A 15,871-nucleotide genomic window follows, 5' to 3' on the forward strand; every position below is an offset into this window, starting at 1 on the left:
CCCTCCTTCCTTCCTTTTCTCCTTTCCCCTACTCTCCTGGAGCATCTGCTTTGACCAGTCATAGCACTAACTACAGTATGCAGTGTATAGTTATTAGTTTACATACCCTACAAACAGAATATAGACAGAGTACATGGGAGGTAATCTCAGAGGGAAAGAGCTGGGATTAAGGCCTCTTGTTAAAAGCAAGACTTAAGCTGAACCCTGCAGGAAACATTCACACACTTACACTCATACAAACACACACCCACACTTACACACCCACACTTACACACTCACACTTACACACACTCACTTACACACACTCACATTCATACAAACACACACTCACACTTACACTCACACTCATACAAACACACACTAACACTCACACTTACACACACTCACTTACACATACACATACACACATTCACACACACCTGGAAGCTTTGCTTATTCACCTCTTTGGATCCATAGATCCCTTTAATTCCAGGTGCGTATGGGAACAATATGAGAGGAGGAGGCAAAAATGATCATGACATTTTTGAAGAATATGGAGGCAACTACTTTTTGTGGAGCAAAGGTTTATTTATGTTGTTTGAAAACTTGTTTAATAATACTTGTTTAATCAACAAGGTGGGCTGAGCTAGGTAGTTACGGCAAGGAAGGATGAGGAGCTCAGAGGAAAGAAGATCTCGGGAGCCCTTGCCCTTCAAAAGCTCCATGGAACACGCAGGTGTTTTTGGAATTTTGGCCTGCTGGGAGTTTAGAGGTCGGATCAAAGTGAAAGCCGTGAGTCAGGAAAGCCAAGGTGGAAGCTCGTCCCGTGAGCAGACAGGAGAGAAGGCGACAGCAGGAGGAGAAGAGAGAAAGCAGTGCTTGGAAGAGACATTTCTGAAAGCTGGGTGATCATTTTTCACCAGGCTGGGCCAAAGGGGGGAAGAAGAAAGATTGGTCACAGATGATGTGAGGGTTATAAGCCTTGATGGCTGATACAGTCCAGACCCATGATTCCATTGGTGTGGAGAAGTCCCTGGTGTAGAAACTCTATCCAAGCATGCAGACCGACTTCTCCACAAGTCAGAGCCTTACAGAGCTTTTAGGGTGAGGGTAAATGACTTATCCAGAGTCACATGGTCCAGGTGGGAAAGCCACAGTGTGAAGCCAGGTTTTTCTGCCTTTGAATCCTCCTTCTCTGTACACGCCTTCTCGGGAGGGAGAGCAGGCTAGTTCATGGGAGACAGTCCCTGGGCAAGGGCCAGGACCAAGCTGAATGGGACAAGCTAGATTTGTGGGGCAATTCTCTCACCCACAGACCAAGGGAGATTATCCGTTTGGAGGCTTTATCGCTAACCCCAAAATGGCATTTTGACCTCTTTAGTTATTGCCTCGTTTGATCCTCACAAAAACCCCAGGGAGGTGGGTGCCTTTATTGGCTCCATTTTATAGATTAAAAAGCAACAAAGTGAAGCTGACCAAGGTTAAGTGCCCTGTCTAGGGTCATGAAATCATGAAAAGGGTCATGATCCTGTCCGAGTCAGGATCCCGTCTCAGGACTTCCTGCCTCCGAGCCCAGCGCTCCCTCCTCTTGGTTGCCTCAGGAGGAAGGTGCAGGGGTGTGGAAGCACAGGGTGGTGAGGGATTGGAGCTTGAGCAAGGCGAGAGGGGCCACTGGGAAGGGGACTAAACCAGTTGGGACAAGGTCAGGGGGGTCCAGGCTGCTGCGAAACTGGAAAGTCGGGGGGGGGCTGACTTACCAAGGAGGAGCTAGGGAAGGACAGGGATGGAGGAAGCAGGGGAGCCAGGTTCTAAAAGCTTCTAGGAAGGCAGCACTGAGCCCTGGCTGGTGGTAGACCACAGCAGCAGTGAGGAAGGCAGGCAGGAGCTACAGATGGATAGCTTGAGAACAAGTTATGAAAAGCAGGGAGTGGGCGGTGGCTTGACAGTCCAGATGTTGTGCTGGAAAGTGAGGAGGGAGCCGGCCCCCTCTCGTCTCTACTGAGTGGGAAGGGTGCGGGAGAGGCCCCCAAACAGAGATTGTGCAAATTAGAACTTGGAGTGTGAGGCGGCAAATAAAGCAGCGGCCTTGGGGGCAAGACCCGAGTTCAAATGGGGCTCAGACGCTTAGCCAGCTGTGGGCCTCTGGGTAAGTCATTCACTCTCACTGTGCCTTAGTTGTCAGCTGAACATTGAAGGGAGTGAACGTGGTGAACTTTAAGGCCTCCAGAGTTTTAAATCTATGGTCTGAGGAGCTAAAAGTCATCACCCCTTATATTGCAGCTGAGGAAACCGAGGCAGGCAGAGAGAGACTAGGTGATGTGGCAAATGTCCCACTGAGGCAGGATTTGAAGCCAGGTCTCTGACGCCGAGCCCCGAAGTCTGTCCGTTCCCCCATGGTCCATCACGTCTCTGCCAGGAGGCGGGAGGAATCGCTGAATCACTATCGCTCCTGGAGTTCATCAGTCCTTCTGTCCTGCAAAGTCGCCTTCCCGTGTTATAACTACCCCTCTGTGAATTGTTCCCCCATTCTGCTTACTTCATTCCTCTTCAGTTTATAAACGTCTTCTCCAGTTTCTCTCAATTCTTCATATTCTTCTCTTTTTATTCCTTTCATCCACGTACCATGTCTTTGGGGACAGCTGGGTGGTGCAGCGGTTAGAGCAGCTGACCAGGAGTCGGGAAGGTCTGAGTTCAAACCAGTCTCAGACGCTTCCCAACTGTGTGATCCCGGGCCAGTCACTTAGGCCCTACTTGCCTCAGTTCCTCCACTGTAAAATAGGAATATGCCGGAGAAGGAAATTCTCTGATAGCTTTGCCAAGAAAACCCCACGGACAAGTCTGTGGGCCACGTAGTCAGACACAGCCGAACGACCGAATTGTAGCTATCTGCCACATCCTTTCCCTCCATTATTAGCTGGATATTTCCAACGTTTACCCAGCCCCCACTTGGCATCCTGTTCCCCGTTACCCAGAGCTGGGACGCTCCCTTCCATCTGCCCCGAGTTCCTCACTCCAGGCTCTCAGTAAAATAACTAACCAACTTACTCACACTATGGTAGAAATGACTAGTCTGGCTCCTCCTTCCCTGTGGCACCTCCTTCCAGCAAACGTGAACCTGGTCCGAAGGAGCCTTCTCGGGCCTTTTCACTGGGGAGAGAAGAGAATTCTGGGCCAGGGGACACCCCTTCTTCCTGCCTCCTGCCCCTGTGTCCAGGTCAGTCCCTCATGCTGAAGCTTGATTTTCTCCTCAGTCTTACAGCTCATCAAGTCCCAGAAGTTCCATAACAAGCTCATCATCGTGGTAGAAACAGAGAAAGAGAAAACCCTGCGGAAGGAATATGTGTTCGCTGACTCCAAGGTGAGTGACGAAGAAGCTGCAGCTCTTGGTCTGAGAGGGGAGAGCACGCCACACTGGAAATCAGGGGCCCGGCCTTGGGGTAGGGGCTGCCATGACTCCGGGCCATCCCGGGCAAGTGTTTTCCCTCTCTGGGGCTCAGTTTCCTCACCTGCCAAGTGAGAGGGTTGGGCTGTAAGCATCGGAGTCACAGGGATGCAAATATAGGTCCTACCCACTAGCAATGATTTTGCTGCTTTGAATCTCAGTTTCCCCATTTGTAAAGCAAATTCACTGGCCTCTGAAGTAGTCTCCAGCTCTAGAGTTGTGAGTTTATGAACTGCTAGTGGGCAAGTCACTTCTCTGCCGTTCTGTCTCCCCTTTGATAAAATGAGGGGCTTGGTCTTGATGACCCTGGAGAGTCCCTTCTAGCTCCAAGACCAGAGCTCTAAGCTGCTCGGGCCTGACGCTGGAGGCTTTCCCCACCTCTGAGGCACCTTGGGAAGGAGTTTGCTCCCGTAGTGGCCTGTGGTCCACAGCCAGATGACTGAATCCTTCCAGTTTCCTGCTTGTGTGGCTGAGTGGGGGGGGGCAGCTGAGCCCCAGGAGGTTAGTCAGGGAGATCCCCCCCAGAGGCTCCAAGAGAACACTTCAGCTCTCCTGTTCTCCATGCTCTTCTGGAGGAAGGAAAAGGGACGGCGGTGTCGGGGAGCAGAAACCAGAAACCCAGAGGCAGGGTCAGGCAGTGGGGGGAGCCCCAAAGAGCCAGGCCAAGCCCAGCTCCATCTCTGCATTGCTGAGGGGCCTTAAGCCAGCAGCTTCATCGGTCAGCCCTTTCCTCCCCTGTAAAATCCAGGAAATGGTGCCCGAAGTTACGTGAACTCAATCTTGTTTTGTCCTTTTATAATGGCTACAAATCTGGGAAATGAGGCAGAAGTGAGGACCCCTGAGGTCACGGGTGATAGAACGAGGGGAGTGTAGAGACCAATGTCTGCACCTCTAGCACACAGGCCATAAGTAGATGAATCAGAATTCAAATCCATGTCCTTTGCTCAAAATTCTGCACACTTTCCTCAGTGACTTATTTTAGAGGATTTTTTCTTACTTTCTTTGGGAAATATCCCAGAGAAAGGAGCAGAAAGAGAACAGGTTTTCTTTTAAGAGGCTATGGGCACTTTGAGCTGGCCAGGTACGCCCTAAGTGTCCAAAAGTGCCCGAAGCAAGGGGACCCTCCTGACCTTTGTCTTGCTCTTCTGTGTCTAGAAGAGGGAGGGCTTCTGCCAGCTTCTCCAGCAGATGAAGAACAAGCATTCCGAGCAGCCCGAGCCTGACATGATCACCATCTTCATCGGGACCTGGAACATGGGTACGTCCCCACTCTCCTCCCTGACCTCTCGTTCAGTGCTTCCTTTTACAGCCCCTGCCACCTCGACTCCATCCCTTAGCCCCTCTCCTGAGGCCATTGTTGGGAGCTCCCGCCGGTTCTCCGGCCTTTACCATCCTCCAAACAGCTACCAAAGGGAACTTCTTAAACACGGGCCAGGCCGGGCATCCTCTTGCTCGATGGACTCCAGACGATCTCTGGTGCCTTTAGAAGAGTCCGGTCTTCCCAACTTGGAATTTAAAGTCCCCAATCTATCTTTCCAGTCTGAGAACACTGGACCTGGAAGTCAGGAAGCCCCGAATTCGAATCCAACCTCATTTTCTGCCTCATTTTCCTCCTCTGTATATTGGGGATAATAATAGTGTCTATCTTTGAGAATTGTAAGAATCAAATGAGATAATATTAGTAAAGCAGTTTGCAAACCTTAGGTGCTGTATAAATGCTTATTATTGTTATTACAATACTTCTCAACAAACTGTTACTTTCTGTTTCCCGTACATGAAAGGCATTTAACTGCCTACTATGCTACTAGAGCCTGTATTAAACACGGGGAATAACAAAGTTAAGTGAGTCAGTCCTGGTCTTTGGGGAATTTGTATTCTAATAGGGAGCATCCACAGGTAGTGAGGGGAGGGGATTTTGGTCAGAAGAGTCATAAAGGTGAAGAATGGAGCCAAAGGCCAGCAGACTGACAGGCCCTATCCAGGTACAATACAGCATTGATTTGTTTGCTGCGCCCAGGAAAAAAGGAGGCACTCAACAGACAGGTGGAGAGGTAGGAAGAGGGATAGAAGCAGAGCAGCCCAGCAGCTGGGGAGATTCTCCATGATGTCCAGGGCAAATGAGTGTGGAACATCACCTTATGTCAGCTAAATAGAGTCACAGAGGGGAGATTGCACTCCCTCAGGGGCCGCTTGTCCCCGAGCGAGGATCCCCTCTACCACACCCCATCAGCCCTCCAGCCTCTAGGGAAGCAATGGAGCCCCCGGCCCTGTAAGTAATGGGAGTAAATATTTAGAAATATTTACAAACTGATCCTCACAATAACCCTGTGAGAGAAGCTATTATTATCTTCATTTACAGATGAGGAAACTGAGGCAAACTGAAGTTAAGTGACTTGCCCAGCATCACACAGCTAGGAAGTGTCTGAGGTCACGTTGGAATTGGGGGCCAGGGTTACAGCCACTGCACCCCCCAGCTGCCTCTTTAGGCTACTCCAGTCTCAGATCTTTTCCTTGGATTTGTGTCTTCCCATATTCCAGCTGTTACTCCCGATCCTGCCCTCTGGGAGGGCCCTTGATGGGGACAGCTCCCCCGTGCCCCAGAGCTTCTCCTCCTGTCTCGGTTCTGCCAGGGAGGCAGGCCATGGGCATTCTCCTGAATTTTGGAGTCGTCCTGGTGAATCCTGAGGAGATCTGGAGATGAAAGCCTGGCCCAGCTCCTTTTCCAAATCTCCCGGGCTCTTTCAGGGTGGCGGGATGGTGGGGGGCTCCCCGGCAGTGGGCAGATTCAGGCAGAGCAGGGGGGGCCAGGCTCCCCACCATCTCTGGGTCCTCACATCACTCCTTGCCTGGTCCGTAACGCCCAGGAGATAGGCCGGAGGCTCTCTCGTGCCCCTCGAGCTCTCGCTCTCCAATCCCTTGAATCCATGACTCAGAAGCTCGGCTCTCCAGCAGAGACAGCTCTGGCCCACACCTTCCCTTCCGCTTTCCCACATCCACTCGCACCCTCGCCGAGACGTGTCTGAAGACTCTGAGCGGCAGCTTGGAGCAGCTCCGCGCCAGCCTCTGGGGCCCAGATTTCCTTTCCCTTCTCTTTCATTTCTTTTTAAAGTTCTCATTTTGTCTTAAAAATTTCCTGATTTCCTGAAGCCTCTTCTTATTTTCCATCGAGTTGTTATTGGATGAGTAGCACAATCATAGCCAGAGTCAGGCCAACATGGAGGCCAGCGAGCCACCCTTAAAACCAGGAAAACCTGGGATCTAGTTCCATTTATTGTGTGTGACCTTGGGCTTGTCACTGAACACCTCCAGACTGGACGGTTTTCTGAATAGCTGAGTTACAGAGAGGATGCCGACCTGCACTGGCAGAGGGACTGTTCTCACCTGGGAATTCCTCCTCCCTTGTCCTGATTCAGTCATCTTCCACGTGAGCGGACACAGCTTTTACCTTAGCGTGTGGGAGTGGAGAGATCCAAAGTCCCAGGATCTGGGTTCAAATGCTGACTACACTGCACATACCATGGCAGGTGGCTGGTCCCTCCTCTTAGCTCACTTTCAACCTCTTCCTCTCCTGCCTGCTTCCCTCCTGCCGCCAGCCGTGGCCACGTCTCCCCCATCCCGAAAAAGTCTTTCCTTCTCCATCCTTCCTAGCATCTCTATCTCTTCTGCCCTGGAAAAAGCTGTCCTCGGCAGGAGCCTTCCCTCCCCCCACATCCCACTCCCAGCCTCCCCATTCCTTCTGAGGCGGCTCTCCCCCAAGTTATCCATGCTCTCTTAGTTGCCAGATCCCCCGGTCTTTTCTCAGTCCTCCCTCTCCTTGCCTTCTCCGCAGTATTTGCCCTTATTACTCTCTCTCTCCCCGTTTTCCCTCTCTTCCCTCTACATTTGGAGGACGCTCCCTCCTCTTCCCCTTCCCTTCCCCCTGGCCCGCTGCCCCTCTCACTTCTCTGCCTTTGCTGAGTCTTCCCTCTAATCCTAACTGTCCCCCAGGATTCTGTTCTTCGGTTCTGCACTTGCTGATCTCATCCACTCCCAAGGATTTAATCCAATTAATTAATTAATTAATTACCTCTTTATGCTAATGATTCTCAGATCTCCTTATCCTGCCTCAGTCTCCCTTCTGACCACCCTTCAAGACCTCTCAGAGGAGCTATATCCAGTACATCTAAAAATCAAAATGTCTAAAAATTCAAACTCTCTCTCCTCCCGTCCTCCCTTCCCTTTTATGCAGAGCATGCTCCCGTCATCCTGGATCTCCCATTATCTCTCATTCCGCCATACCCAGGATGGTCCAAAGTCTGTGGATGTCACACCCAGTCCTCCTCCCGGGCCCCTCTGACCCGGCTACCTTGCGGTGCAGACCCCATTTACCTCACGCTTCGAGGCAGCTGCCCGCCCAAGTCTCTTCCACTCCATCCTCTCCATTCAGGGGCCAAAGTGATCTTCCCAAAACTGAGATCTGATCATGTGACCATCACTCAGTAACCTCCAGTGACTCCCTATCACCTCCAGGTGCTCCCCTGGGCACTCGTTACCCCGCTGGTCTCCTCACACCTGATTCCTGCTACAATGTCTCGGCCTCCTGGCTGTTCTCAAACAAGATCCCACGTCCAGGCCCTGGGCGTTCTCCCTGGCTGTCCCCCGGACCTGAAATCCCCTCCTTCACTTCTCCCTGCCAACCTATCTGGCTTCCTCTTAAGTCTTGCCTTCTAAAGGAAGTCCTCCCCAGCTCTTCTTAACTATAATTCCTCCCCTCTCTCCATTATTTCCTCCTTATTTTGTTCACAGCTTGTTTGTACGTGTGTGTTAGACTAGGAGGCCCTTAACGACAAGCATGGCTTTTGCTTCTTTTGCTATCCCCACGGCTTAGCGGGTGGCTGGCAGATAGAAGGCCCTTAATGATCATCATGACTTGTTCCGGCCCCCTCAGTCTTAATCTACTCCTCTCTAGCAAGGAGCCAGTGGCTGTGACCCATGTGTGTCTCTGTGGTGTAATTAAGCATCAAATGAGATCCTGGATGAAAAGCCCTATAGGAGCTTTAATGATCCGCACAAATGTAGCTTATTATTGGAGCGGCCGCTCCGGGTTAGAGGGAGAACAAAGCCATTCCCGGCAGGTATTTGAATGGCGGCCCGTGGAAGAGACATCTTTGTTCTGCTTGGGAGGACGGAATCAGACAAGGAAACACTTCCCCCCTATTCGAGCTGTGATGAGGTCTCCGAGGGCAGTGAGGTCCCTGGGCTGGAGGTCCTCGGGCAAACACCGGATGGCCGCTTGCCATGGAAGGGCTTGTCCACTAGCCATAGATGAGGGGATTTGGTTCCCTTTGGCTCTGAGATTTGGGGAGTTTTCTGCTTTTTTCCCTAGGGCCCCTGGGAAATGATTTGCTTTGGGTGAACGAGAAGTCGACTCACATTTCCTCCAGGGAAATTCATGGTCCCACAGGAGAAGCGGCTCCTTGTTCCTCCGACTCTTCTGCTCCCCTTGCCTTTTGCCCAGGAGCTCCCCTTCTCCCCCTTATGGGCCCCTCCATCCCTCCCTCATTGTCACCTGGGCTCTTCCTTTTGCAGGTGATGCTGCTCCTCCCAAGAAGATCACGTCCTGGTTCCTCTCCAAGGGGCAGGGAAAGACCCGCGATGACTCAGCGGATTATATTCCCCACGACATCTATGTGATCGGCACCCAGGAGGACCCCCTGGGGGATAAAGAGTGGCTGGAGATCCTGAAGCATTCCCTGCAGGAAATCACGGATATCAGTTTTAAGACAGTAAGGAGGCTCAGCAGTTGCCCCGGGTGGTCCACCACTAGGGAACTAGGGGGATGTCGGGATTTTTTTTTTCCCCACCGAGGCAGTTGGGGTTGAGTGACTTGCCCAGGGTCACACAGTCAGGAAGTGTTAAGTGTCTGAGGTAAAATTTGAACTCAGGTCCTCCCAACTTCAGGGCTGGTGCTCTATCCACTACACCCTATACGAATGTCTAAAACGAAAGAAATCGATCCATTTCTAAGATCAGAGAAACACGTCAAGTCTCTAAGCTCGGAACTGGGCAGAGAGGATGTGGGCGTGGACAGGGCAGAAAAGTCCCAAAGCCCGGCTTCTTGAGGGGGGAGTTTTAACATTTTCCGAGTCATTCTGGAAAAACCTGTGTTGCCTTCTCAGAATCATGGTTTTGAATATGGAAAATAAAGCACATAGGGATCCAAAAGAAGCAAGTATAAAAGTACAAAATGACAAATTAGTATAAAAGTACAAAATGACAAATTATTTTTCAAAAAAACGAATTCATGGAGCCAAAGTTCAGAACGTCTGTGATGAGGAGATTGGGCTATTTTCTTGAGAGCCAGGGGGATTAGTCAGCTGAGGAGGAAAACTGCAGATCGCAAGGTTAGGGCAGTGAGGGCCAATGGGCCCAGACTGTATGAAAACACAAGACGTGTTTAGTTTGCAGAAGAAAAACCTTGGGAGGGGGGGTGTTAATGAATAATGATTTTGTCACTGAGTGTTTCAGTCGGTCAGTCTCTGTGACCCCAGAGTGGCTTGCCATTGGCTTCTCCAGTTCATTTTACAGATGAGGAAACTGAGGCAAAAAGGGTGAAGTGGCTCGGCCAGGATCACCCAGCTAGTCAGTGTCCGAGGCCAGATTTGAAGAGATCCCCTTAACTTCAGGCCCGGCTCTCTGTCCACTTAACTTCGGGGGGCCGGGTCCTGGCTGCATTGATAGAAGGAATTTCCCCTCCGGGAGTTCCCTACCAGTGAACCCCCAGGTCAGACAGTTGGGCAAAACTTTGTAGCGGGTACGTGACATAGGATCCACTCACACACTTATAGCTATGGTGGAAATAAACTGTTTTTGACCTTTAGGTGGAGTTGGAGCTTTTGAGGGAATGAAGCATTTATTAAGCACTTTCTGTGTGCAGGCACTGTGCTAAGCTCCAGGGGTACAGATAGAAATGTTTTACATTATGCACGTCGGGGCAGTCCGTGGCCCTTGAGGCAGCGCTCCTTGTGAGGAAATGTCAGGCCTCCAGTGATCCATTTCTGCGGCTCCTGCTGTGCAGCAACCCCCTATATACCCTCTGCTGATCCCCTCTGAACCATGCTTCTCCAGACTAAACAGCCCATTCCGTGAAAGGGTCCCATGGAGTACGTGGTGTGGGCGGCAGTGTGGTATGATGGATAGGACACTGAATGTAGTTCAAGTCTCCTCAGATGGTTTTTTTAGCTGTGTGACCCCGGGCAAGGCACTTAGGGCCTCTGTGCCTCAGTTTCCTCATCTGTTAAATGAGAGAGTTGGCCACTAAGGTTCCTTCCAGCTCCACTTCATGGTCTGTGATCCCTTCCCCACCCTTGTTGTATTTATCAGTGCCTTCTTAAACCGTGGTGCCCAGAGCAGACCACATTGCCCCCGATGTGCTCTGGCCGGGGGGACGGCCGCTGGGCTGGCCCCTCCTGAAATCCCTGATGCGCCCCAAGATCCATCTGTGTTCTTGCCTCTTGCACCCACTGGTGCCCCCGGGGCAGCTTGCCAACCAGTGCGCCTGCCCGTGATTCTTAGTCAGGTGCTTCCCGGTGGGCCCAGGCAGTGACGTGGGGCTGCCTTAGCTCCCCCTTCCAGGACGTCCCAGCCGTACAAAGCCCTGTCTGTCTCCCCTGCCAGATAGCCATCCACACCCTGTGGAACATCCGCATCGTGGTGCTGGCCAAGTCGGAACACGAGAACAGGATCAGCCACATCTGCACCAACAACGTGAAGACCGGGATCGCCAACGCTCTGGGTAAGAACGAGCAGGAAACGTTTTCTGCCCGTGGCCGCCGCTCCAGTGGCACATGGATGGGGGTTTCCCTCCTCGCTTGAGAATCCCCTCGGATTCCTGCGGGAATCATCAGGGATTGTGGAGAAGTGCAGTTAAGTCAGGACAGAAACTTGCTTCTGTCACTGTCCTGGTGTCCGTGACTCCTTTAGGATCCTCTGGGCCATGCTCAGACCTCTTCTCAGAGGGACGGCCTGTCCAATCTGAGGCCTTGAATCTTCCCGGGGAATCACAGCCACTATCCCCCACCTTCTGCCATGGCCCCACCCCCAGAAGAAGGCGGGTCCCCCTTCTCTGCCTCCCTTTTAACCTTCCTCCTCCTTCACCTCCCTGGCTGCCCTGCGCCTGTTTTCTCTGTTATGTCTCCGTTATCTGCACCTCGCTAACCATGTTCTGCTCCTTCTCCATCCCCAGGTAATAAAGGAGCCGTGGGTGTGTCATTCATGTTCAACGGAACCTCTTTGGGGTTTGTCAACAGCCACTTAACGTCAGGAAGTGAAAAGAAACTTAGGTAAAACACGCCTCACTTTCCGGTGTCCACAGTCCTCCCTGGTCAGCAGCTGCTGAGTCAGATGTCCCAGGGGTGTCATCATGGGGAGCTCGAGCTTGGGCTATTTTTCCCCCTGAGGCAATTGGGGTTAAGTGACTTGCCCAGGGTCACACAGCTAGAAAGTATTAAGTGTCTGAGGCCAGATCTGAACTCAGGTCCTCCTGACTTCAGGTTGGTGCTCTACCCACTGAGCCACCCAGATGCGCCCCTGATGATGGTCTTTAAGAACAGATGTGGATGACCTGGAGAAAGGAAGGAATTGCTCTTGACATTAGTGACCCAGTTAATGCCTAAAAGAGGCCTCCAAAGGTCTTTGCCTAGAGAGAGAGCAAGATCACAGACAGCATCTCATTTGAGACTCAGAGCAATACATTATGCCCATTTTACAGATAAGGAAACTGAGGCAGATAGGCTTAAGTGGTTTGCCCAGGGCCACACAGCTGGTCAGTGTCAGGAGTGGGACAGAAGGAGGGCCCTCCCTCTGCCTGGGAGGGCCCAGAATGCTCGGGGGGCTGCCCCAAATTGCTCTTTCCCCCCTCAGGCGGAATCAGAACTACATGAGCATCCTGCGCTTCCTGGCCCTGGGGGACAAGAAGCTGAGCCCCTTCAACATCACTCACCGCTTCACTCACCTCTTCTGGCTGGGAGACCTGAACTACAGACTGGAGCTGCCTCCCTCGGTGAGGAAGCCTCCCCCCACCCTGACCGGGAGCCATTCCCTTCCCAGTTAGCCAGCACCCCACCTTCCTCAGGGCCCCCAGTGGGGCAGGGGCAGCCAGCCTTAGTGTCCATGTGCACCCCCAGAGCCCTGAGAGGAGGCGTGAACAAGAGAAAGCTGCCCGCTGGGATGTTCTGTCTGGGGCTCCCACGGTGCCCGGGTTCCCGTCCGGGAGCCATCAGGATGCTGCCATTTCTGTGGCCCTTTGAGGTAGACAAAGCTGTCCTCTCATTTGTCCTCCCCAAAGCTGGTACAGCTCCATTTTAAAAATGAAGCAAATAAAGGCTATGCTAGGCTCCTGCTCCAGTGAGGGTCCGAGGCAAGTCTCAAGAGTCCAGGCTGCCCCCTCTGTTGCCCCCCTCCCCGTTCCCTTAATGCCTTGAGGTCCCGAGAACCACAGCCATGGGAGGGGGAGAGCCGGATCGACCCTCCAGCTTCCTGGTTTGGGGAAGGCCATCAGCACAGGGCTCTCCAAATGCTCTCATTCTCCCCACTGCCTGGGGGACCTTAGAGAGGTCACTTCTCCTGCTCCTCAGCTTGGAGACATTCTGGTGCCCAGAGCCAGGCCCACCGGACCCAGAAAAACTCATCTTCCTGAACTCAAACCCAGCTTCAAACGCTGGCCAAGTCCTTGTCTGCCTCAGTTTCTGTCAAATGGCCAACCACTCCAGTATCCTTGCCAAGAAAGACCCAAATGGGATCAGGAAGAGGCAAAACAAAAATGAGAATGGCCTCAATGGTTTGGGAGGCAATCTCCAAACCAAGGGCCTGAGACTTGCCAGTCTTAGCTAGTACGTGTCTGAGGCAGGACTCAAAGGCAGGTCAATCAGTCAGTCAACAAACCTCTATTAAGTGCCTTCTAGGTGCCAAGTACTCTGGGAATACAGGGAAAGACAAGGGGAGTCTTTGGGGCCTCCCAGACTTTGGGCCATGTTTCTAGGCTCTTCTCCAAGCTGTCTCCAGGAGGAGGCCCACGAGATTTGGGAGGCCGACAGTGTATGCCTAGTATAACAACCAGACCTCCAGGGATGAATAAGAATGAGAACCCAGCTCTTCCCCCAACACTGAACCCTGGCTGCAGGCCTCAGTTTGCCTCCCAGGGCTGTGGACCCAGGGATGCCCACATGAGGATGCCACAGCCAAGGATGCCCCACTCAGGGATGGCCCACTCAAGGAAGCCCCTCTCAGGGATGGCCCAGTCAGGGATGGCCCAGCCAGGCCACCAGCCCCCCATGATGCAGTATCCTCATCCCCCCCTCCCTCAGGAAGCAGAGAACATCATCCAGAAGATCAAGCAGCAACAGTTCCCGGAGCTGCTGCTTCACGACCAGCTCCTCATGGAGCGCAAAGAACAGAAGGTCTTCCTACATTTTGGTAAGAGGTGACATTTCACAGGCCGGGGGGAGGCGTGGGGATGGGAGACCGGCCACGGAGAGGGGCAGGGGGACCCCGACTCTAACCAGGCCTCCTCCCTTTCAGAGGAGGAAGAGATCACCTTCGCTCCCACTTACCGCTTTGAAAGGAACAACCGAGAAAAGTACGCCTACACTAAGCAGAAAGCTACTGGGGTAGGTCCCCCTTTCATCACTATTATCCAGGAACAGCCAAAAACATTTGGGTTCAAACGGCATGCTTTGCCTTCCAGGCCTTTGCTTCCCCATTGGTCGAAGGCTGAGTAGGGGCTGATCTCAGGTCTTTTCCAGTTCATTCTCGAAGTGCATTACCTTGGAGAAGTCATTTACTTTGTCTGAGCCCAATAAAAAGGTCCCCCAGTCCAGATTCACACCCTGCATCCCAATGTTCCCTAAGAAAGGGAAGAGTTCAGCCTCCTCACAGTCACAGACCTAGGGCTGGGAGGGACCTTCGGAGGCCATCAAACCCAAACCCTTAAGGAATCTTAGAAGTCCACGGAAATCCAATGACAATGATCCAGAAATATATTCAATGAGTTGGAAGAATCCTTGTTTTACAGAGAGGGAAACTGAGGCCCAAGATAATGAAGTGATTAAAAGGTCATATAGAGTTAGGATTTGAACTCTGGTCTTATGCCTCCAAGAGCCAGTGCTCTGGATTGGAGAGATAAAAAGACTTTCTAGAGAAACTCATGATGGGAAGGGCAGTGGATGTCATGGGGCAGTGGAAAGAGGGTTCACTTGCAGTCTTGGGTGCACACTTTCTTTGTCTGCAAAATGAGGCAAGGGGAAGTGGTTTAGATAGAGCCTGAGGTCATCAGCCCAGTTTTCCCGTCCTGTGGCCCCACAAGAAATCAATCAGATGCTCGTGAATCGCTGGGGGCCCCTTGGATGAGAAGCCCAGCTGTCATTGGGTCATGCCGATTCTTCATGACACCCTTTTGGGGGTTTCTTGGCAGACATTGTATGGCTTTGCCCCTTCCTTCTCCTGCTTATTTTACAGATGAGAAAACTGAGGCAAGCAGAATTAAATGACTTGTCCATGGTCATGCAGCTAGTAAGTGTCTGAGGGCACATTTAACCCATGAATATGTCTTCCTGATGCCAGGCCCAGTATAAACCAATAACAATGCTTTATACTGACTACATTAATGTTCTCTCTTTTCTAATGAAAAGTGAGGAAAGGATTCTTTTTTCCTTTCCTTTTCTTCTCTTCCTTTCTCCCTTCCCTCCTTCCTTTCTTTTTCTTTTTTCATCTTTCCTTTCTTTCTTTTTCTTTCTTTCTTCATTCCTTTCTTTTTCTTTCTGTTTCTTTCTTTTTTTTTTCTTTCTTCCTTCCTTCCTTCCTTCCTTCCTTCCTTCCTTCCTTCCTTCCTTCCTTCCTTCCTTCCTTCCTTCCTTCCTTCCTTCCTTCCTTCCTTCCTTCCTTCCTTCCTTCCTTCCTTCCTTCCTTCCTTCCTTCCTTCCTTCCTTCCTTTCTTTCTTTCTTTCTTTCTTTCTTTCTTTCTTTCTTTCTTTCTTTCTTTCTTTCTTTCTCTCTCTCTCCCTTTCTTTCTTCTTTCTTTTCTTCTTTCTTGGCAACTGAGTTTAGTCTGAGTAGGTGTTGTGTCTGAAGCTGGATTTGAACTCAGATTCTCTCCTGACTCCAGTTCAGCCACGGAGCTACCTGGCCACCCCAGAAAGGGATTCTTTAAAGAATGTCTCTTCTCTACCTTCTTGACAGATGAAATACAATTTACCATCTTGGTGTGATCGTGTGCTCTGGAAATCCTATCCCCTTGTGCACGTAGTGTGTCAGTCCTATGGTGAGTAGACCCAGGGTGGAGCCAACATCAGTGAGCTCTAAGGTCGGTCCATTGCCAAAAATTATTAATAATATCTCTAAGGGCCTCAGGCTACCCATGTCAAATCAGGCAACAGAGTAACATAATAATAGCTACTGTTGTTTCATTTGATGCTC

At 51.5% G+C, this 15,871-nt stretch overlaps 1 protein-coding gene across 3 annotated transcripts in view; it reads left to right on the plus strand.

The window, feature by feature from the left end:
* INPP5D (inositol polyphosphate-5-phosphatase D) overlaps positions 1–15,871 on the plus strand; it is a 124,365-nt gene that overhangs the window by 81,320 nt on the left and 27,174 nt on the right. For all 3 annotated transcript variants that reach the window (XM_074264282.1, XM_074264280.1, XM_074264281.1), the window contains exons 12-20: positions 3,231–3,337; positions 4,577–4,679; positions 8,990–9,186; positions 11,078–11,195; positions 11,646–11,742; positions 12,323–12,461; positions 13,765–13,873; positions 13,979–14,067; positions 15,635–15,716. In XM_074264282.1, the coding sequence (XP_074120383.1) occupies positions 3,231–3,337; positions 4,577–4,679; positions 8,990–9,186; positions 11,078–11,195; positions 11,646–11,742; positions 12,323–12,461; positions 13,765–13,873; positions 13,979–14,067; positions 15,635–15,716 (1,041 nt within the window). The remainder of the gene's footprint in view (positions 1–3,230; positions 3,338–4,576; positions 4,680–8,989; positions 9,187–11,077; positions 11,196–11,645; positions 11,743–12,322; positions 12,462–13,764; positions 13,874–13,978; positions 14,068–15,634; positions 15,717–15,871) is intronic.

This window comes from Sminthopsis crassicaudata, chromosome 4 (assembly GCF_048593235.1).
Source record: "Sminthopsis crassicaudata isolate SCR6 chromosome 4, ASM4859323v1, whole genome shotgun sequence".
NCBI lineage: Eukaryota > Metazoa > Chordata > Mammalia > Dasyuromorphia > Dasyuridae > Sminthopsis > Sminthopsis crassicaudata.